This window comes from Oncorhynchus kisutch, unplaced genomic scaffold, assembly GCF_002021735.2.
Source record: "Oncorhynchus kisutch isolate 150728-3 unplaced genomic scaffold, Okis_V2 Okis02a-Okis13b_hom, whole genome shotgun sequence".
Taxonomy (NCBI): domain Eukaryota; kingdom Metazoa; phylum Chordata; class Actinopteri; order Salmoniformes; family Salmonidae; genus Oncorhynchus; species Oncorhynchus kisutch.
This window is the reverse complement of record NW_022261979.1, coordinates 10527569-10549162: the sequence shown is the minus strand read 5'-3', so window position 1 is coordinate 10549162 and position 21594 is coordinate 10527569. Positions and strand designations below refer to the sequence as shown.

At 50.2% G+C, this 21594-nt stretch overlaps 1 protein-coding gene across 1 annotated transcript in view; it reads left to right on the top strand.

Annotated features, from left to right (window-relative positions):
• LOC116359258 (uncharacterized) overlaps nucleotides 1-21594 on the top strand; it is a 91790-nt gene that overhangs the window by 40938 nt on the left and 29258 nt on the right. The window contains exons 5-7 of the mRNA XM_031811823.1: nucleotides 13331-14651; nucleotides 16663-16833; nucleotides 17672-17793. Of these exons, the coding sequence (XP_031667683.1) occupies nucleotides 13331-14651; nucleotides 16663-16833; nucleotides 17672-17793 (1614 nt within the window). The remainder of the gene's footprint in view (nucleotides 1-13330; nucleotides 14652-16662; nucleotides 16834-17671; nucleotides 17794-21594) is intronic.

The window sequence follows — 21594 nt, the reverse complement described above, 5'->3', positions numbered from 1 at the left end:
GGCACACAGCCCACACCAAGAAGCCCTGATATCTCTAGTGGGGGATTGACACACAGCCCACACCAAGAAACCCTGATATCTCTAGTGGGGGATTGACACACAGCCCACACCAAGAAACCCTGATATCTCTAGTGGGGGATTGACACACAGCCCACACCAAGAAACCCTGATATCTCTAGTGGGGGATTGACACACAGCCCACACCAAGAAACCCTGATATCTCTAGTGGGGGATTGGCACACAGCCCACACCAAGAAGCCCTGATATCTCTAGTGGGGGATTGACACACAGCCCACACCAAGAAACCCTGATATCTCTAGTGGGGGATTGACACACAGCCCACACCAAGAAACCCTGATATCTCTAGTGGGGGATTGACACACAGCCCACACCAAGAAGCCCTGATATCTCTAATGGTGGATTGACACACAGCCCACACCAAGAAACCCTGATATCTCTAGTGGGGGATTGACACACAGCCCACACCAAGAAACCCTGATATCTCTAGTGGGGGATTGACACACAGCCCACACCAAGAAACCCTGATATCTCTAGTGGGGGATTGACACACAGCCCACACCAAGAAACCCTGATATCTCTAGTGGGGGATTGACACACAGCCCACACCAAGAAACCCTGATATCTCTAGTGGTGGATTGGCACACAGCCCACACCAAGAAACCCTGATATCTCTAGTGGGGGATTGACACACAGCCCACACCAAGAAGCCCTGATATCTCTAGTGGGGGATTGACACACAGCCCACAGCAAGAAACCCTGATATCTCTAGTGGGGGATTGACACACAGCCCACACCAAGAAACCCTGATATCTCTAGTGGGGGATTGACACACAGCCCACACCAAGAAACCCTGATATCTCTAGTGGGGGATTGACACACAGCCCACACCAAGAAACCCTGATATCTCTAGTGTTGGACTGACACACAGCCCACACCAAGAAGCCCTGATATCTCTAGACACAGCCCACACCAAGAAACCCTGATATCTCTAGACACAGCCCACACCAAGAAACCCTGATATCTCTAGTGTTGGACTGACACACAGCCCACACCAAGAAGCCCTGATATCTCTAGACACAGCCCACACCAAGAAACCCTGATATCTCTAGACACAGCCCACACCAAGAAACCCTGATATCTCTAGTGGGGGATTGACACACAGCCCACACCAAGAAGCCCTGATATCTCTAGTGGGGGATTGGCACACAGCCCACACCAAGAAGCCCTGATATCTCTAGTGGGGGATTGACACACAGCCCACACCAAGAAACCCTGATATCTCTAGTGGGGGATTGACACACAGCCCACACCAAGAAACCCTGATATCTCTAGTGGGGGATTGACACACAGCCCACACCAAGAAACCCTGATATCTCTAGTGGGGGATTGACACACAGCCCACACCAAGAAACCCTGATATCTCTAGTGGGGGATTGGCACACAGCCCACACCAAGAAGCCCTGATATCTCTAGTGGGGGATTGACACACAGCCCACACCAAGAAACCCTGATATCTCTAGTGGGGGATTGACACACAGCCCACACCAAGAAACCCTGATATCTCTAGTGGGGGATTGACACACAGCCCACACCAAGAAGCCCTGATATCTCTAATGGTGGATTGACACACAGCCCACACCAAGAAACCCTGATATCTCTAGTGGGGGATTGACACACAGCCCACACCAAGAAACCCTGATATCTCTAGTGGGGGATTGACACACAGCCCACACCAAGAAACCCTGATATCTCTAGTGGGGGATTGACACACAGCCCACACCAAGAAACCCTGATATCTCTAGTGGGGGATTGACACACAGCCCACACCAAGAAACCCTGATATCTCTAGTGGTGGATTGGCACACAGCCCACACCAAGAAACCCTGATATCTCTAGTGGGGGATTGACACACAGCCCACACCAAGAAGCCCTGATATCTCTAGTGGGGGATTGACACACAGCCCACAGCAAGAAACCCTGATATCTCTAGTGGGGGATTGACACACAGCCCACACCAAGAAACCCTGATATCTCTAGTGGGGGATTGACACACAGCCCACACCAAGAAACCCTGATATCTCTAGTGGGGGATTGACACACAGCCCACACCAAGAAACCCTGATATCTCTAGTGTTGGACTGACACACAGCCCACACCAAGAAGCCCTGATATCTCTAGACACAGCCCACACCAAGAAACCCTGATATCTCTAGACACAGCCCACACCAAGAAACCCTGATATCTCTAGTGTTGGACTGACACACAGCCCACACCAAGAAGCCCTGATATCTCTAGACACAGCCCACACCAAGAAACCCTGATATCTCTAGTGGGGGATTGACACACAGCCCACACCAAGAAGCCCTGATATCTCTAGTGGGGGATTGGCACACAGCCCACACCAAGAAGCCCTGATATCTCTAGTGGGGGATTGACACACAGCCCACACCAAGAAACCCTGATATCTCTAGTGGGGGATTGACACACAGCCCACACCAAGAAACCCTGATATCTCTAGTGGGGGATTGACACACAGCTCACACCAAGAAACCCTGATATCTCTAGTGGGGGATTGACACACAGCCCACACCAAGAAACCCTGATATCTCTAGTGGGGGATTGGCACACAGCCCACACCAAGAAGCCCTGATATCTCTAGTGGGGGATTGACACACAGCCCACACCAAGAAACCCTGATATCTCTAGTGGGGGATTGACACACAGCCCACACCAAGAAACCCTGATATCTCTAGTGGGGGATTGACACACAGCCCACACCAAGAAACCCTGATATCTCTAGTGGGGGATTGACACACAGCCCACACCAAGAAACCCTGATATCTCTAGTGGGGGATTGACACACAGCCCACACCAAGAAACCCTGATATCTCTAGTGGGGGATTGACACACAGCCCACACCAAGAAACCCTGATATCTCTAGTGGTGGATTGGCACACAGCCCACACCAAGAAACCCTGATATCTCTAGTGGGGGAATGACACACAGCCCACACCAAGAAGCCCTGATATCTCTAGTGGGGGATTGACACACAGCCCACAGCAAGAAACCCTGATATCTCTAGTGGTGGATTGACACACAGCCCACAGCAAGAAACCCTGATATCTCTAGACACAGCCCACACCAAGAAACCCTGATATCTCTAGACACAGCCCACACCAAGAAACCCTGATATCTCTAGTGGGGGATTGACACACAGCCCACACCAAGAAGCCCTGATATCTCTAGTGGGGGATTGGCACACAGCCCACACCAAGAAGCCCTGATATCTCTAGTGGGGGATTGACACACAGCCCACACCAAGAAACCCTGATATCTCTAGTGGGGGATTGACACACAGCCCACACCAAGAAACCCTGATATCTCTAGTGGGGGATTGACACACAGCCCACACCAAGAAACCCTGATATCTCTAGTGGGGGATTGACACACAGCCCACACCAAGAAACCCTGATATCTCTAGTGGGGGATTGGCACACAGCCCACACCAAGAAGCCCTGATATCTCTAGTGGGGGATTGACACACAGCCCACACCAAGAAACCCTGATATCTCTAGTGGGGGATTGACACACAGCCCACACCAAGAAACCCTGATATCTCTAGTGGGGGATTGACACACAGCCCACACCAAGAAGCCCTGATATCTCTAATGGTGGATTGACACACAGCCCACACCAAGAAACCCTGATATCTCTAGTGGGGGATTGACACACAGCCCACACCAAGAAACCCTGATATCTCTAGTGGGGGATTGACACACAGCCCACACCAAGAAACCCTGATATCTCTAGTGGGGGATTGACACACAGCCCACACCAAGAAACCCTGATATCTCTAGTGGGGGATTGACACACAGCCCACACCAAGAAACCCTGATATCTCTAGTGGTGGATTGGCACACAGCCCACACCAAGAAACCCTGATATCTCTAGTGGGGGATTGACACACAGCCCACACCAAGAAGCCCTGATATCTCTAGTGGGGGATTGACACACAGCCCACAGCAAGAAACCCTGATATCTCTAGTGGGGGATTGACACACAGCCCACACCAAGAAACCCTGATATCTCTAGTGGGGGATTGACACACAGCCCACACCAAGAAACCCTGATATCTCTAGTGGGGATTGACACACAGCCCACACCAAGAAACCCTGATATCTCTAGTGTTGGACTGACACACAGCCCACACCAAGAAGCCCTGATATCTCTAGACACAGCCCACACCAAGAAACCCTGATATCTCTAGACACAGCCCACACCAAGAAACCCTGATATCTCTAGTGTTGGACTGACACACAGCCCACACCAAGAAGCCCTGATATCTCTAGACACAGCCCACACCAAGAAACCCTGATATCTCTAGTGGGGGATTGACACACAGCCCACACCAAGAAGCCCTGATATCTCTAGTGGGGGATTGGCACACAGCCCACACCAAGAAGCCCTGATATCTCTAGTGGGGGATTGACACACAGCCCACACCAAGAAACCCTGATATCTCTAGTGGGGGATTGACACACAGCCCACACCAAGAAACCCTGATATCTCTAGTGGGGGATTGACACACAGCTCACACCAAGAAACCCTGATATCTCTAGTGGGGGATTGACACACAGCCCACACCAAGAAACCCTGATATCTCTAGTGGGGGATTGGCACACAGCCCACACCAAGAAGCCCTGATATCTCTAGTGGGGGATTGACACACAGCCCACACCAAGAAACCCTGATATCTCTAGTGGGGGATTGACACACAGCCCACACCAAGAAACCCTGATATCTCTAGTGGGGGATTGACACACAGCCCACACCAAGAAACCCTGATATCTCTAGTGGGGGATTGACACACAGCCCACACCAAGAAACCCTGATATCTCTAGTGGGGGATTGACACACAGCCCACACCAAGAAACCCTGATATCTCTAGTGGGGGATTGACACACAGCCCACACCAAGAAACCCTGATATCTCTAGTGGTGGATTGGCACACAGCCCACACCAAGAAACCCTGATATCTCTAGTGGGGGAATGACACACAGCCCACACCAAGAAGCCCTGATATCTCTAGTGGGGGATTGACACACAGCCCACAGCAAGAAACCCTGATATCTCTAGTGGTGGATTGACACACAGCCCACAGCAAGAAACCCTGATATCTCTAGACACAGCCCACACCAAGAAACCCTGATGTCTCTAGTGGTGGATTGAGACACAGCCCACACCAAGAAACCCTGATATCTCTAGTGGTGGATTGAAACACAGCCCACACCAAGAAACCCTGATATCTCTAGACACAGCCCACACCAAGAAACCCTGATATCTCTAGTGGTGGATTGAAACACAGCCCACACCAAGAAACCCTGATATCTCTAGACACAGCCCACACCAAGAAACCCTGATATCTCTAGTGGGGGATTGACACACAGCCCACACCAAGAAACCCTGATATCTCTAGTGGGGGATTGACACACAGCCCACACCAAGAAGCCCTGATATCTCTAGTGGTGGATTGACACACAGCCCACACCAAGAAACCCTGATATCTCTAGTGGGGGATTGACACACAGCCCACACCAAGAAACCCTGATATCTCTAGTGGGGGATTGACACACAGCCCACACCAAGAAACCCTGATATCTCTAGTGGGGGATTGACACACAGCCCACACCAAAGAAACCCTGATATCTCTAGTGGGGGATTGACACACAGCCCACACCAAGAAACCCTGATATCTCTAGTGGGGGATTGACACACAGCCCACACCAAGAAACCCTGATATCTCTAGACACAGCCCACACCAAGAAACCCTGATATCTCTAGACGCTGCCCACACCAAGAAACCCTGATATCTCTAGTGGGGGATTGACACACAGCCCACACCAAGAAACCCTGATATCTCTAGTGGGGGATTGACACACAGCCCACACCAAGAAACCCTGATATCTCTAGTGGGGGATTGACACACAGCCCACACCAAGAAACCCTGATATCTCTAGTGGTGGATTGACACACAGCCCACACCAAGAAACCCTGATATCTCTAGTGGGGGATTGACACACAGCCCACACCAAGAAACCCTGATATCTCTAGACACAGCCCACACCAAGAAACCCTGATATCTCTAGTGGGGGATTGACACACAGCCCACACCAAGAAACCCTGATATCTCTAGTGGGGGATTGACACACAGCCCACAGCAAGAAACCCTGATATCTCTAGTGGGGGATTGACACACAGCCCACAGCAAGAAACCCTGATATCTCTAGTGGGGGATTGACACACAGCCCACACCAAGAAACCCTGATATCTCTAGTGGTGGTTTGACACACAGCCCACACCAAGAAACCCTGATATCTCTAGTGGGGGATTGACACACAGCCCACACCAAGAAACCCTGATATCTCTAGTGGGGGATTGACACACAGCCCACACCAAGAAACCCTGATATCTCTAGACACAGCCCACACCAAGAAACCCTGATATCTCTAGTGGGGGATTGACACACAGCCCACGCCAAGAAACCCTGATATCTCTAGACACAGCCCACACCAAGAAACCCTGATATCTCTAGACACAGCCCACACCAAGAAACCCTGATATCTCTAGACACAGCCCACACCAAGAAACCCTGATATCTCTTGCCTAAACTGACGGATTTTGATGGGGATTTTCTTATTATGTTACTTGGATGGACATATGGGTCAATAGCCTCTTTTTTGGGGGGCTTCCTGAGATAGTGCTGACTGCATGGCCCCAGCCTTTAAACAGCTGTGGCTCTCCTCTGGGATTAGCTGAGTTCTGTCTCCACAGAGGGGTGGATGTGTATTTGAAAGAGGAAGTGCTGTGTCTGGTTCATAGAGGTCTCTCCTCTCCTGGGTGTTGGAGATCAACCTGGATGAGGATGAGGGGGTCTGACCCTCAGACCCTAAAATCTAACTCTACCCTTTTTGATGGAGGGAAATCTAGCATGACCTTTGAACTATATTACTACTTTTGTATGTACCTTTTATTAGATTACTGAGCCAGGCGGCTGACAGACGTACAAACCTAAGCAGGGGATTTCACTTCTTCCTTATCAGCAATGCATGTTTTCATTGGTTGAGCAGGGATAGTACATGAGGACATTCCCTTTCCGTAAGGAAGGACAGCACAACAGTATTTTGAGCAAGGTAAACTGATGCTATCAGTGCTTCTGGGTAATTTCTACCTGGAGCCATCTAATGACAGGCCCTGGGAAGGGGACAGAGGAACAGGAGAGGGAGAGGGATGTCGGGAGAGGAAGAGAGGGATGTGGAGAGAGGAAGAGGCTAGGGATGTGGAGAGAGGAAGAGGGAGATGGATGTAGAGAGAGGAAGAGGAGAGGGATATGAAGAGAGGAAGAGGAGAGGGATGTGGAGAGAGGAAGAGGAGAGGGATGTGGGGAGAGGAAGAGGGAGAGGAAGAGGAGAGAGGAAGAGGGAGAGGGATGTGGAGAGAGGAAGAGGAGAGGGATGTGGGGAGAGGGATGTGGAGAGAGGAACAGGAGAGGGATATGAAGAGGAGAGGGATGTGGAGAGAGGAAGAGGAGAGGGGAACAGGAGGGGTAGAGGGCATGATGAGCACCCCACTATACTGCACCAGAACATTACACCAGGTGATGACTATATATTACAAAATACAGAGAGAGAGGGGGGGAGAGGGAGAGGGGGGGGAGAGGGGGGAGAGAGAGAGAGAGAGAGAGAGAGAGGGGAGAGAGAGAGGGGAGAGAGAGAGAGAGAGAGAGAGAGAGAGAGAGAGAGAGAGAGAGAGAGAGAGAGAGAGAGAGAGAGAGAGAGGGGAGAGAGAGAGAGAGGGGAGAGAGAGAGAGAGAGAGAGGGGAGAGAGAGAGAGAGAGAGAGAGATAGGGGAGAGAGAGAGAGAGAGAGAGAGAGAGAGGGGAGATAGAGAGGGTGAGAGAGAGAGAGAGAGAGAGAGAGAAGGGGGAGAGAGAGAGAGAGGGGGAGAGAGAGAGCGAGAGAGAGAGAGAGAGAGAGAGAGAGGGGGGAGAGAGAGAGAAGGGGGGAGAGAAAGGGGGGAGAGAGAGGGTGAGAGAGAGAGAAGGGGGAGAGAGAGAGAAGGGGGATGAGAGAGAGAGTGAGAGAGAGGGAGTGGAGAGGGAGAGGAGAGAGGGGGGGAGAGAGAGAGAAGGGGGATGAGAAGTAACAGGGATACAGAGAGAGGTAGGAGACTTAAGAGAAAGGGAGAGAGAGAGAGAAGGGGGAGAGAGGGGGGAGAGAGGGGGGAGAGAGAGAGAAGGGGGAGAGAGGGGGGAGAGAAAGGGAGAGAGTACATGGGAAAGAAAGAGTGATGGATTTTATCTGTCGGTGGCATATCTTTGGAGTTTTTCTTTTCATTGTGAAGCTGTCTATGTCTCTGTCTCTGTCTCTTTGATTCAGGTCTAAGCTGAGAACAAAGGAATCTTCATAGAGTTCAGGGAACAGTGTGTGTGTGTGTTTGTGTATGTTTGTGTGTCTGTGACTTGCAAGAATTAACGACTCCTCTGAAAGAATGTTGCTGGCCCCAGAGACCACAGGGCTAAGACTGATAAGAGGGAGAGAGAGAGAGATATATATATAGAGAGACAGAGACAGAGAGAGAGATGGAGAGAGAGAGGGGCGAGGGGGAAGAGAGAGATGGGGAGAAGGAAATAAATGAGAGAGGAAAAGAGAGACAGACAGACAGACAGACAGACAGACAGACAGACAGACAGACAGACAGACAGACAGACAGACAGACAGACAGACAGACAGACAGACAGACAGACAGACAGACAGACAGACAGACAGACAGACAGACAGACAGACAGACAGACAGACAGACAGACAGACAGACAGACAGACAGTAAACCCCTGGAATAGGAACCGACCATAGTAAAGTCCTAGAATAGGGACCGACCCTAGTAAAGCCCTAAAATAAGGACCGACCCAAGTAAAGCCCTAGAATAGGGACCGACCCTAGTAAAGCCCTAAAATAAGGACCGACCCTAGTAAAGCCCTAGAATAGGGACCGACCCTAGTAAAGCCCTAGAATAGGGACCAACCCTAGTAAAGCCCTAGAATAGGGACCAACCCTAGTAAAGACCTAGAATAGGGACCAACCCTAGTAAAGCCCTAAAATAAGGACCGACCCTAGTAAAGCCCTAGAATAGGGACCAACCCTAGTAAAGCCCTAGAACAGGGACCAACCCTAGTAAAGACCTAGAATAGGGATAGGGACCAACCCTAGTAAAGCCCTAAAATAAGGACCGACCCTAGTAAAGCCCTAGAATAGGAACCGACCCTAGTAAAGCCCTAAAATAGGGACCGACCCTAGTAAAGCCCTAGAATAGGGACCGACCCTAGTAAAGCCCTAAAATAAGGACCGACCCTAGTAAAGCCCTAGAATAAGGACCGACCCTAGTAAAGACCTAGAATAGGGATAGGGACCAACCCTAGTAAAGCCCCAGAATAGGGACCGACCCTAGGAAAGCCCTAGAATAGGGACCGACCCTAGTAAAGCCCTAGAAAAGGAACCGACCCTAGTAAAGCCCTAAAATAGGGACCGACCCTAGTAAAGCCCTAGAATAGGGACCGACCCTAGTAAAGCCCTAAAATAAGGACCGACCCTAGTAAAGCCCTAAAATAAGGACCGACCCTAGTAAAGCCCTAGAATAGGGATAGGGACCAACCCTAGTAAAGCCCCAGAATAGGGACCGACCCTAGGAAAGCCCTAGAATAGGGACCGACCCTAGTAAAGCCCTAGAATAGGGACTGACCCTAGGAAAGCCCTAGAATAGGGACCGACCCTAGTAAAGCCCTAGAATAGGGACCGACCCTAGTAAAGCCCTAGAATAGGGATAGGGACCGACCCTAGTAAAGCCCTAGAATAGGGGCCGACCCTAGTAAAGCCCTAGAATAGGGACCGACCCTAGTAAAGCCCTAGAATAGGGACCGACCCTAGTAAAGCCCAAGAATAGGGACAGGGACCAACCCTAGGAAAGCCCTAGAATAGGGACCGACCCTATCTCCTAGAGAGATCAAGGACTTGTGTTTTTCTCCTCCTTTGTGTTCTGGACGTGGCGTCCATTTTTCATGAGGGTTGGAATATGAAACTGAAGGGTTGGAATATGAAACTGAAGGGTTGGAATATGAAACTGAGAGGTTGGAATATGAAACTGAAGGACTGAAGGGTTGGAATATGAAACTGAAGGGTTGGAATATGAAACTGAAGGGTTGGAATATGAAACTGAAGGACTGAAGGGTTGGAATATGAAACTGAAAGGTTGGAATATGAAACTGAAGGGTTGGAATATGAAACTGAAGGGTTGGAATATGAAACTGAAGGGTTGGAATATGAAACTGAAGGGTTGGAATATGAAACTGAAGGACAGAAGAGTTGGAATATGAAACTGAAAGGTTGGAATATGAAACTGAAGGGTTGGAATATGAAACTGAAGGGTTGGAATATGAAACTGAAGGGTTGGAATATGAAACTGAAGGGTTGGAATATGAAACTGAAGGACTGAAGGGTTGGGATATGAAACTGAAGGGTTGGAATATGAAACTGAAGGACTGAAGGGTTGGAATATGAAACTGAAGGGTTGGAATATGAAACTGAAGGGTTGGAATATGAAACTGAAGGGTTGGAATATGAAACTGAAGGGTTGGAATATGAAACTGAAGGGTTGGAATATGAAACTGAAGGGTTGGAATATGAAACTGAAGGGTTGGGATATGAAACTGAAGGGTTGGAATATGAAACTGAAGGACTGAAGAGTTGGAATATGAAACTGAAAGGTTGGAATATGAAACTGAAGGGTTGGAATATGAAACTGAAGGGTTGGGATATGAAACTGAAAGGTTGGGATATGAAACTGAAGGGTTGGGATATGACTTTGCTAGCGGCAGAAGCGATGCTAAAGTTACCCCCCGTAGTGTGACAGACACTGGCTTGCGTCCCCAAAACGGCACCCTATTCCCCATACAAAGTGCACAAACTTTGACCAAAGTCAATATGAGTGCACACTTCATAGGGAATATAGGGTGCCGTTTTGGGACAGAGACATTGTAACACGTTGAGTGGCAGTCTGTTATAGGGCTGCTAGCAGAAACCTGGAGAGACTATCTTTCCACATCAGCTCTCGGTCCTGCTCCTCTTTTCTCCCCGGTAAAGTCATTATTAAGTTAGTGAGATGGGCTGATGTCACCGTCTGTGAGGGATTTGTGTGAGAGTGTGTGGCTTCTCAGCTTCTCAGCAACACCGAGGAGCTGATGGTGGACTACAGTAAACGGAGGGTTGAGCACGCCCCCTCATCCTCATCGACGGGGTTGTAGTGGAGCCGGGGTTGAGAGCTTCAAGTTTCTCGTTGTCCACAACACTAAGGATCTATCTTGGTCCAAACACACCAACGCAGTCGTGAAGAGGGCACGACAACGCCTCTTCTCCCTCAGGAGGCTGAAAAGATCCTCAAAAAGTTCTACAGTTGCACCATTGAGAGCATCTTGACTGGCTGCATCACCGCCTGGTACGGCAACTGCTTGGCATCTAACCGTAAGGTGCTACAGAGGGTAGTGTGTACGGCCCAGGTCACCACTGGGTCCAAGCTTCCTGCCATCCAGAACCTCTATACCAGGCGGTGTCAGAGGAAGGCTCAAAACATTGTCAGAGTCCAGTCATAGACTGTTCTCTCTGCTACCGCATTGCACTACACCACTGGGTTCAATCTTCCTGCCATCGAGGACCTCTATACCAGGCGCTGTTAGAGGAAGGCAGTCATAGACTGTTCTCTCTGCTACCGCATTGCACTACACCACTGGGTTCAATCTTCCTGCCATCCAGGACCTCTATACCAGGCGGTGTCAGAGGAAGGCAGTCATAGACTGTTCTCTCTGCTACCGCATGGCATTGTTACCGGTGCACTGAGACTGTTCGTCTACACCTGTTGTTTACGAAGCATGTGATGAATAACAATGTATTTGTGTATGCGTGCGTGAGGTTTGTGTCTCTGTGTGTGTGTTTGTCTGTGTAAGTGGTGTGTGTGTGTGAGGTGTGAATGAGGAATGGATGTTCCATTTTGTGAAGAACATGTGATTGGTGTGTGTGTGAGAAGTGTGTGTTGGGAGGGTGTGTGTGTGTGTGTGTGTTTAATTGAGTTCACTCTCATGCTACCTCCACTCTCCTTATCTCCCTGCCGATGAGTCACAGACAGTGAGCACTCACAAGAGTATAGCTTATTTGTGTTGTGTGTGTGAGAGAGAGACAGCATAATCCTGTCCTTCTCCCAGCCCACCTAGCTGTCAGAGGTGCCAGATGTAATTATGTTCGTGACAGAGACAGACTGAACCAGACAGATAGCATATGGCTCAGGGTAGGTGGCTGAGAGACAGACTGAACCAGACAGATAGCATATGGCTCAGGGTAGGTGGCTGAGAGACAGACTGAACCAGACAGGTAGCATATGGCTCAGGGTAGGTGGCTGAGAGACAGACTGAACCAGACAGGTGGCTGAGAGACAGACTGAACCAGACAGGGTAGGTGGCTGAGAGACAGACTGAACCAGACAGGGTAGGTGGCTGAGAGACAGACTGAACCAGACAGGTAGCATATGGCTCAGGGTAGGTGACTGAGAGACAGACTGAACCAGACAGGATAGGTGGCTGAGAGACAGACTGAACCAGACAGGGTAGGTGGCTGAGAGACAGACTGAACCAGACAGGGTAGGTGACTGAGAGACAGACTGAACCAGACAGGTAGCATACGACTCAGGGTAGGTGGCTGAGAATTGTCATGACTCTCAGGCCCCCACCGCCTGCCTACATCACTGGCTGTGCCCCTACAGTGCCTACATCTACAGTATATAGAATACTTTAACTACCCCACAATTCTCCTCTCATGCTTTGACCAGCTACAGTCACATATCTTGCTTTGGCATGTCGTCCCAAAATGCATTTGTCAATTTGTAGAACACCTCAGCTGTTCCTACATAGAGATTCATCCAGCAGGTACCTGCTCCTTGGATGACTGGGCTGTACAGATTCATCCAGCAGTTACCTGCTCCTTGGATGGCTGGGCCGTACAGATTCACCCAGCAGTTATCTGCTCCTTGGATGACTGGGCCGTACAGATTCATCCAGCAGTTATCTGCTCCTTGGATGACTGGGCCGTACCAGTCAATGTTGGAGTTGGATTTACACAGCTCTAGGCGGCCAGCGCTTGCTTGTGTGTGTGTGCGTGTGTGTGTGCGTGTCTGAGTGTGTGTGTATTATTTAACCTGTCTCCTCCCTCCCTCTAGGTGATGACCCAGGCAGAGGGCCAACAGAAGAACCTGGTTAACTCCATAGAGTCCCTGCCCTCCCGTGGTCCTCTGTCCTCCTTAGACCAGGACCTTCTTCTCCTCAAGGCCACGTCAGCAGCTACCCTCTCCTGTCTGGGGGAGTGTCTCCACATGCTGCAACACAATGTCAGCCAGGTACGTCAGCAGCTACCCTCTCATGTCTGGGGGAGTGTCTCCACATGCTGTCAGCCAGGTACATCAGCAGCTACCCTCCCCTGTCTGGGGGAGTGTCTCCACATGCTGCAACACAATGTCAGCCAGGTACGTCAGCAGCTACCCTCTCCTGTCTGGGGGAGTGTCTCCACATGCTCTCAGCCAGGTACATCAGCAGCTACCCTCTCCTGTCTGGGGGAGTGTCTCCACATGCTGTCAGCCAGGCACGTCAGCAGCTACCCTCTCCTGTCTGGGGGAGTGTCTCCACATGCTGTGGCACGATGTCAGCCAGGCACGTCAGCAGCTACCCTCTCCTGTCTGGGGGAGTGTCTCCACATGCTGCAACACAATGTCAGCCAGGTACGTCAGCAGCTACCCTCTCCTGTCTGGGGGAGTGTCTCCACATGCTGTCAGCCAGGTACATCAGCAGCTACCCTCCCCTGTCTGGGGGAGTGTCTCCACATGCTGCAACACAATGTCAGCCAGGTACGTCAGCAGCTACCCTCTCCTGTCTGGGGGAGTGTCTCCACATGCTGTCAGCCAGGTACATCAGCAGCTACCCTCTCCTGTCTGGGGGAGTGTCTCCACATGCTGTCAGCCAGGCACGTCAGCAGCTACCCTCTCCTGTCTGGGGGAGTGTCTCCACATGCTGTGGCACGATGTCAGCCAGGCACGTCAGCAGCTACCCTCTCCTGTCTGGGGGAGTGTCTCCACATGCTGTGGCACGATGTCAGCCAGGCACGTCAACAGCTACCCTCTTCTGTCTGGGGGAGTGTCTCCACATGCTGTCAGCCAGGTACGTCAGCAGCTACCCTCTCCTGTCTGGGGGAGTGTCTCCACATGCTGTGGCACGATGTCAGCCAGGTACGTCAGCAGCTACCCTCTCCTGTCTGGGGGAGTGTCTCCACATGCTGTGGCACGATGTCAGCCAGGCACGTCAGCAGCTACCCTCTCCTGTCTGGGGGAGTGTCTCCACATGCTGTGGCACGATGTCAGCCAGGCACGTCAGCAGCTACCCTCTCCTGTCTGGGGGAGTGTCTCCACATGCTGTCAGCCAGGTACGTCAGCAGCTACCCTCTCCTGTCTGGGGGAGTGTCTCCACATGCTGCAACACAATGTCAGCCAGGTACGTCAGCAGCTACCCTCTCCTGTCTGGGGGAGTGTCTCCACATGCTGTCAGCCAGGTACGTCAGCAGCTAACCTCTCCTGTCTGGGGGAGTGTCTCCACATGCTGTGGCACGATGTCAGCCAGGTACGTCAGCAGCTACCCTCTCCTGTCTGGGGGAGTGTCTCCACATGCTGTCAGCCAGGTACGTCAGCAGCTAACCTCTCCTGTCTGGGGGAGTGTCTCCACATGCTGTGGCATGATGTCAGCCAGGTACGTCAGCAGCTACCCTCTCCTGTCTGGGGGAGTGTCTCCACATGCTGTGGCACGATGTCAGCCAGGTACATCAGCAGCTACCCTCTCCTGTCTGGGGGAGTGTCTCCACATGCTGTGGCACGATGTCAGCCAGGTACGTCAGCAGCTACCCTCTCCTGTCTGGGGGGAGTGTCTCCACATGCTGTCAGCCAGGTACATCAGCAGCTACCCTCTCCTGTCTGGGGGAGTGTCTCCACATGCTGTGGCACGATGTCAGCCAGGTACGTCAGCAGCTACCCTCTCCTGTCTGGGGGAGTGTCTCCACATGCTGTGGCACGATGTCAGCCAGGTACGTCAGCAGCTACCCTCTCCTGTCTGGGGGAGTGTCTCCACATGCTGTGGCACGATGTCAGCCAGGTACGTCAGCAGCTACCCTCTCCTGTCTGGGGAGTGTCTCCACATGCTGTGGCACGATGTCAGCCAGGTACGTCAGCAGCTACCCTCTCCTGTCTGGGGGAGTGTCTCCACATGCTGTGGCACGATGTCAGCCAGGTACGGATGTATGGAGCTGTATGAGACATGTACAATGTGACTGAGTGACAGTCAGAGGGTGTACAGTATAGGTGGACATGAATATGGTGGGAGTGAGTCGGAAACTGGAGGGTTGTCAGGTACCACCTACTGCCGATGTTCCCTTGAGCAAGGAACTTAACCCCCTAAACTGCTGATTGGGCGATGCATTGCTGCTGGTCTCTGCTCCAGTCTCTCCAACCTATCAGAGGGGTTGGATACAGGTGGAGATCCTCTCCAACCTATCAGAGCGGTTGGATACAGCAGGAGATCCTCTCCAACCTATCAGAGGGGTTGGATACAGCAGGAGATCCTCTCCAACCTATCAGAGGGGTTGGATACAGCAGGAGATCCTCTCCAATCTATCAGAGGGGTTGGATACAGCAGGAGATCCTCTCCAACCTATCAGAGGGGTTGGATACAGCAGGAGATCCTCTCCAACCTATCAGAGGGGTTGGAAACAGCTGGAGATCCTCTCCAACCTATCAGAGGGGTTGGATACAGCAGGAGATCCTCTGCAACCTATCAGAGGGGTGGATACAGCAGGAGATCCTCTCCAACCTATCAGAGGGGTTGGATACAGCAGGAGATCCTCTCCAACCTATCAGAGGGGTTGGGATACAGCAGGAGATCCTCTCCAACCTATCAGAGGGGTTGGATACAGCAGGAGATCCTCTCCAACCTATCAGAGGGGTTGGATACAGCTGGAGATCCTCTCCAACCTATCAGAGGGGTTGGAATACAGCAGGAGATCCTCTCCAACCTATCAGAGGGGTTGGATACAGCAGGAGATCCTCTCCACCCTATCAGAGGGGTTGGATACAGCAGGAGATCCTCTCCACCCTATCAGAGGGGTTGGATACAGCAGGAGATCCTCTCCAACCTATCAGAGGGGTTGGATACAGCAGGAGATCCTCTCCAACCTATCAGAGGGGTTGGATACAGCAGGAGATCCTCTCCAACCTATCAGAGGGGTTGGATACAGCAGGAGATCCTCTCCAACCTATCAGAGGGGTTGGATACAGCAGGAGATCCTCTCCAACCTATCAGAGGGGTTGGATACAGCTGGAGATCCTCTCCAACCTATCAGAGGGGTTGGATACAGCAGGAGATCCTCTCCAACCTATCAGAGGGGTTGGATACAGCAGGAGATCCATTTCTGTTTCCTAAGTATTCTCCCTAGTATTGTTCTCCTCTCCTATCCCAGGCCGCGCAGCATGTCACCCTGGGTCGGTCAGACAGCCAGGACCGGAGTCCCATCCACAAACAGACACGTTCAGCCAGAGTAACAGCAACATCTCCAGTCAGACTCACAACCACAACCAGTTCAAGAAGCAGATGAGCCTGGATCCCAACCATGTTCGCACCGCACCATCAGGTCAGTTTACTATTAGAATCTCTCTGTAACCGTTATGTTCCTGATGGTCAGTATGTGTTCCTGGTGGTCAGTGTGTCCTGGTGGTCAGTGTGTTCCTGGTGGTCAGTGTGTTCCTGGTGGTCAGTATGTGTTCCTGATGGTCAGTGTGTTCCTGATGGTCAGTGTGTCCTGATGGTCAGTGTGTTCCTGATGGTCAGTGTGTTCCTGATGTCAGTATGTGTTCCTGGTGGTCAGTATGTGTTCCTGGTGGTCAGTGTGTTCCTGATGGTCAGTGTGTTCCCGATGGTCAGTGTGTTCCTGATGGTCAGTGTGTGTTCCTGGTGGTCAGTGTGTTCCTGATGGTCAGTGTGTTCCTGATGGTCAGTATGTTTCCTGATGGTCATGTGTTCCTGATGGTCAGTGTGTTCCTGATGGTCAGTGTGTGTTCCTGATGGTCAGTGTGTGTTCCTGGTTGTCAGTGTGTTCCTGATGGTCAGTGTGTGTTCCTGATGGTCAGTATGTGTTCCTGATTGTCAGTGTGTGTTCCTGATGGTCAGTATGTGTTCCTGATGGTCAGTATGTGTTCCTGGTGGTCAGTGTGTTCCTGATGGTCAGTGTGTGTTCCTGATGGTCTGTATGTGTTGTTCATGATGGTCAGTATGTGTTGTTCCTGATGGTCAGTATGTGTTCCTGATGGTCAGTGTGTGTTCCTGATGGTCAGTACGTGTTCCTGATGGTCAGTGTGTGTTCCTGATGGTCAGTACGTGTTCCTGATGGTCAGTATGTGTTCCTGATGGTCAGTATGTGTTCCTGATGGTCAGTGTGTTCCTGATGGTCAGTATGTTCTGTCTGTCTCCAGACAGCTTCGCAGGATGGTCTAGATCTCCCTCAGAGAAGCAGGTGACCAGTAGAGGAGGGACACCTCTTCCACATGTTCCCTCTCCAGCACACATCAACAAGGAGGTGGTCAGCAACTCTGTGGTAAGAAAACACACCTGCTCTCTGTGTTGGGGTGAAATAACACCATGTATTCTCTCACCTAATGGGAGGGAGGGAGGGAGGAGGGAGGGAGGGAGGGAGGGAGGGAGGGAGGGAGGGAGGAGGAGGGAGGGAGGGAGGGAGGGGAGGGAGGGAGGGAGGGAGAAGGAGAAGGTGGAGGGTGGGAGGAGGGAGAAGGAGAAGGTGGGAGGGATGGAGGGGGGAGGGAGAGGTTCAAGGAGGGAGGGGGGGGGAGGGAGGGAAGGGATAGGTTCAAGGAGGGAGGTTGATGGAGAGTGGGGGGGTAGGGAGAGAGAAAGACGAGAGAGAGAGAAGGGGGATGATAGAGAGAAAGAGAGTATTCTGACCAACTTCTATTCTACAGGGGGAAGTGTTCTTAATTGGCCGCTGTTTCTAGTTTAGATGTTCCTCTGTTTCTCTGTTTCTCCTGGGAGACAGGAGTGAAAGCCAGCTAGTTTGGATGTTTTCTTATGTGTGATGGATGAAACCAGGTAGTTTGGATATTTCTTATGCGTGAATGAGGGGAAACCAGCTTCCCGCAGGAGGGAGAGTGAGTCAGCGCATCCAAGATGACAGTAGACAGATATTTCCCTTCCCTCCTCGCCCTCCACTCTCTCTCTCTCTCTCTTCTCTCTCTCTCCTCTCTCTCTCTCTGTCTTCTCTCTCTCTCTTCTGTCTCTCTTCTCTCTTCTCTCTCTCTCTCGTCTGTCTCTCTCTCTCTCTCTCTCGCTCTCTCTCCTCTCTCTCTCTTCTCTCTCTCTCTCTCTTCTTCTCTAGCTCTCTATTCTCTCTCTCTCTTCTCTCTCGCTTCTCTCTCTCTCTCTCTCTATCTCTCTCTCTCTCTACTCTCTTCTCTCTCTCTCTCTCCTCTCTCTCTCTCTCTGTCTCTCTGTCTCTCCTCTTCTCGCTGTTCTCTCTGTCTCTGTCTCTCTTGTCTCCGTCTCTTGTCTCTCTGTATCTCTCTCTATTCGCTCTGTCTCTCTCTCCTCTCTGTCTCTCTATCTCTCTCTCTCTTGTCTCTACTTCTCTTCTCTCTCTCTCTCTTCTCTCTCTCTCCTCTCTCTCATCTCTCTCTCTACTCTCTGTCTCTCTCTGTCTCTCTCTGCTCTCTGTCTCTCATGTCTCTCTCTCTCTCTCTCTCTCTCTCTCTCGCTCTCTCTCTCTCTCTGTCTCTCTCTCTCTCTCTCTCTCTGTCTCTCTCTCTCTCTCTCTGTCTCTCTTCTCTCTCTGTCTCTCTCCTCTCTCTCTCTCTCTCCTGTCTCTCTCTGTCTCTCTGTCTCTCTCTGTCCTCTCTCTCTTGTCTCTCTCTGTTCTCTCTCTTCTCTCTCTCTCTCTGTCTCTCTATCTCTCTGTCTCTCACTTCAATTCAATTCAATTCAATTCAATTCAAGGCCTTTATTGGCATGGGAAACATGTTGTTAACAGTAAACATTACACATACAGAAGTTTCAAAACAGTAAAGACATTACAAATGTTCATATATATATATATACAGTGTTTCTAACAATGTACAAATGGCTAAAGGACACAAGATAAAAATAAAAAGCATAAATATGGGTTGTGTTTACAATGGTGTTTGTCTTCACTGGTTGCCCTTTTCTCGTGGCAACAGGTCACAAATCTTGCTGCTGTGATGGGCACACTGTGGAATTTCACCCAGTAGATATGGGAGTTTTTCAAAATTGGATTTGTTTTCGAATTCTTTGTGGATCTGTGTAATCTGAGGGAAATATGTCTCTCTAATATGGTCATACATTGGGCAGGAGGTTAGGAAGTGCAGCTCAGTTTCCACCTCATTTTGTGGGCAGTGAGCACATAGCCTGTCTTCTCTTGAGAGCCATGTCTGCCTACGGCGGCCTTTCTCAATAGCAAGGCTATGCTCACTCAGGTCTGTACATAGTCAAGGCTTTCCTTAATTTGGGTCAGTCACAGTGGTCAGGTATTCTGCCGCTGTGTACTCTCTGTGTAGGGCCAAATAGCATTCTAGTTTGCTGTTTTTTTGTTAATTCTTTCCAATGTGTTAAGTAGTTATCTTTTTGTTCTTTCTTTGATTTGGTTTGGGTCTAATTGTGCTGTGCTGTCCTGTAGTGTGTGTTTGTGTTTTGTGAACAGAGCCCCAGGACCAGCTTGCTTAGGGGACTCTTCTCCAGGTTCATCTCTCTGTAGGTGATGCTTTGTTATGGAAGGTTTGTGAAATCGCTTCCTTTTAGGTGGTTGTAGAATTTAACAGCTCTTTCTGGATTTTGATAATTAGTGGGTATCGGCCTAATTCTGCTCTGCATGCATTATTTGGGTGTTCTGGTGTTCTACGTTGTACACGGAGGATATTTTTGCAGAATTCTGCGTGCAGAGTCTCAATTGGTGTTTGTCCCATTTTGTGAAGTCTTGGTGGTGAGCGGACCCCAGACCTCACAACCATAAAGGGCAATGGGCTCTATGACTGATTCAAGTATTTTTAGCCAAATCCTAATTGGTATGTGAGGATTTATGTTTCTTTTGATGGCATAGAATGCCCTTCTTGCCTTGTCTCTCAGATCTTCACAGCTTTGTGGAAGTTACCTGTGGTGCTGATGTTTAGGCCAAGGTATGTATAGTTTTTGGTGTGCTTAGGGCAACCATGTCTAGATGGAATTTGTATTGGTGGTCCTGTGACTGGACCTTTTTTGGAACACCATTATTTTGGTCTTAATGAGATTTACTGTCAGAGCCCAGGTCTGACAGAATCTGTGCATAAGATTTAGTCTTGCTGCTGTAGGCCCTCCTTGGNGGTATCGGCCTAATTCTGCTCTGCATGCATTATTTGGTGTTCTACGTTGTACACGGAGGATATTTTTGCAGAATTCTGCGTGCAGAGTCTCAATTTGGTGTTTGTCCCATTTTGTGAAGTCTTGGTTGGTGAGCGGACCCCAGACCTCACAACCATAAAGGGCAATGGGCTCTATGACTGATTCAAGTATTTTTAGCCAAATCCTAATTGGTATGTTGAGATTTATGTTTCTTTTGATGGCATAGAATGCCCTTCTTGCCTTGTCTCTCAGATCGTTCACAGCTTTGTGGAAGTTACCTGTGGTGCTGATGTTTAGGCCAAGGTATGTATAGTTTTTTGTGTGCTCTAGGGCAACAGTGTCTAGATGGAATTTGTATTTGTGGTCCTGGTGACTGGACCTTTTTTGGAACACCATTATTTTGGTCTTACTGAGATTTACTGTCAGGGCCCAGGTCTGACAGAATCTGTGCATAAGATCTAGGTGCTGCTGTAGGCCCTCCTTGGTTGGTGACAGAAGCACCAGATCATCAGCAAACAGCAGACATTTGACTTCGGATTCTAGCAGGGGGAGGCCGGGTGCTGCAGACTTTTCTAGTGCCCTCGCCAATTCGTTGATATATATGTTGAAGAGGGTGGGGCTTAAGCTGCATCCCTGTCTAACCCAACGACCCTGTGTGAAGAAATGTGTGTGTTTTTTGCCAATTTTAACCGCACACTTGTTGTTTGTGTACATGGATTTTATAATGTTGTATGTTTTACCCCCAACACCACTTTCCATCAGTTTGTATAGCAGACCCTCATGCCAGATTGAGTCGAAGGCTTTTTTGAAATCAACAAAGCATGAGAAGACTTTGCCTTTGTTTTGGTTTGTTTGATTGTCAATTAGGGTGTGCAGGGTGAATACATGGTCTGTTGTACGGTAATTTGGTAAAAAGCCAATTTGACATTTGCTCAGTACATTGTTTTCATTGAGGAAATGTACGAGTCTGCTGTAATAATAATGCAGAGGATTTTCC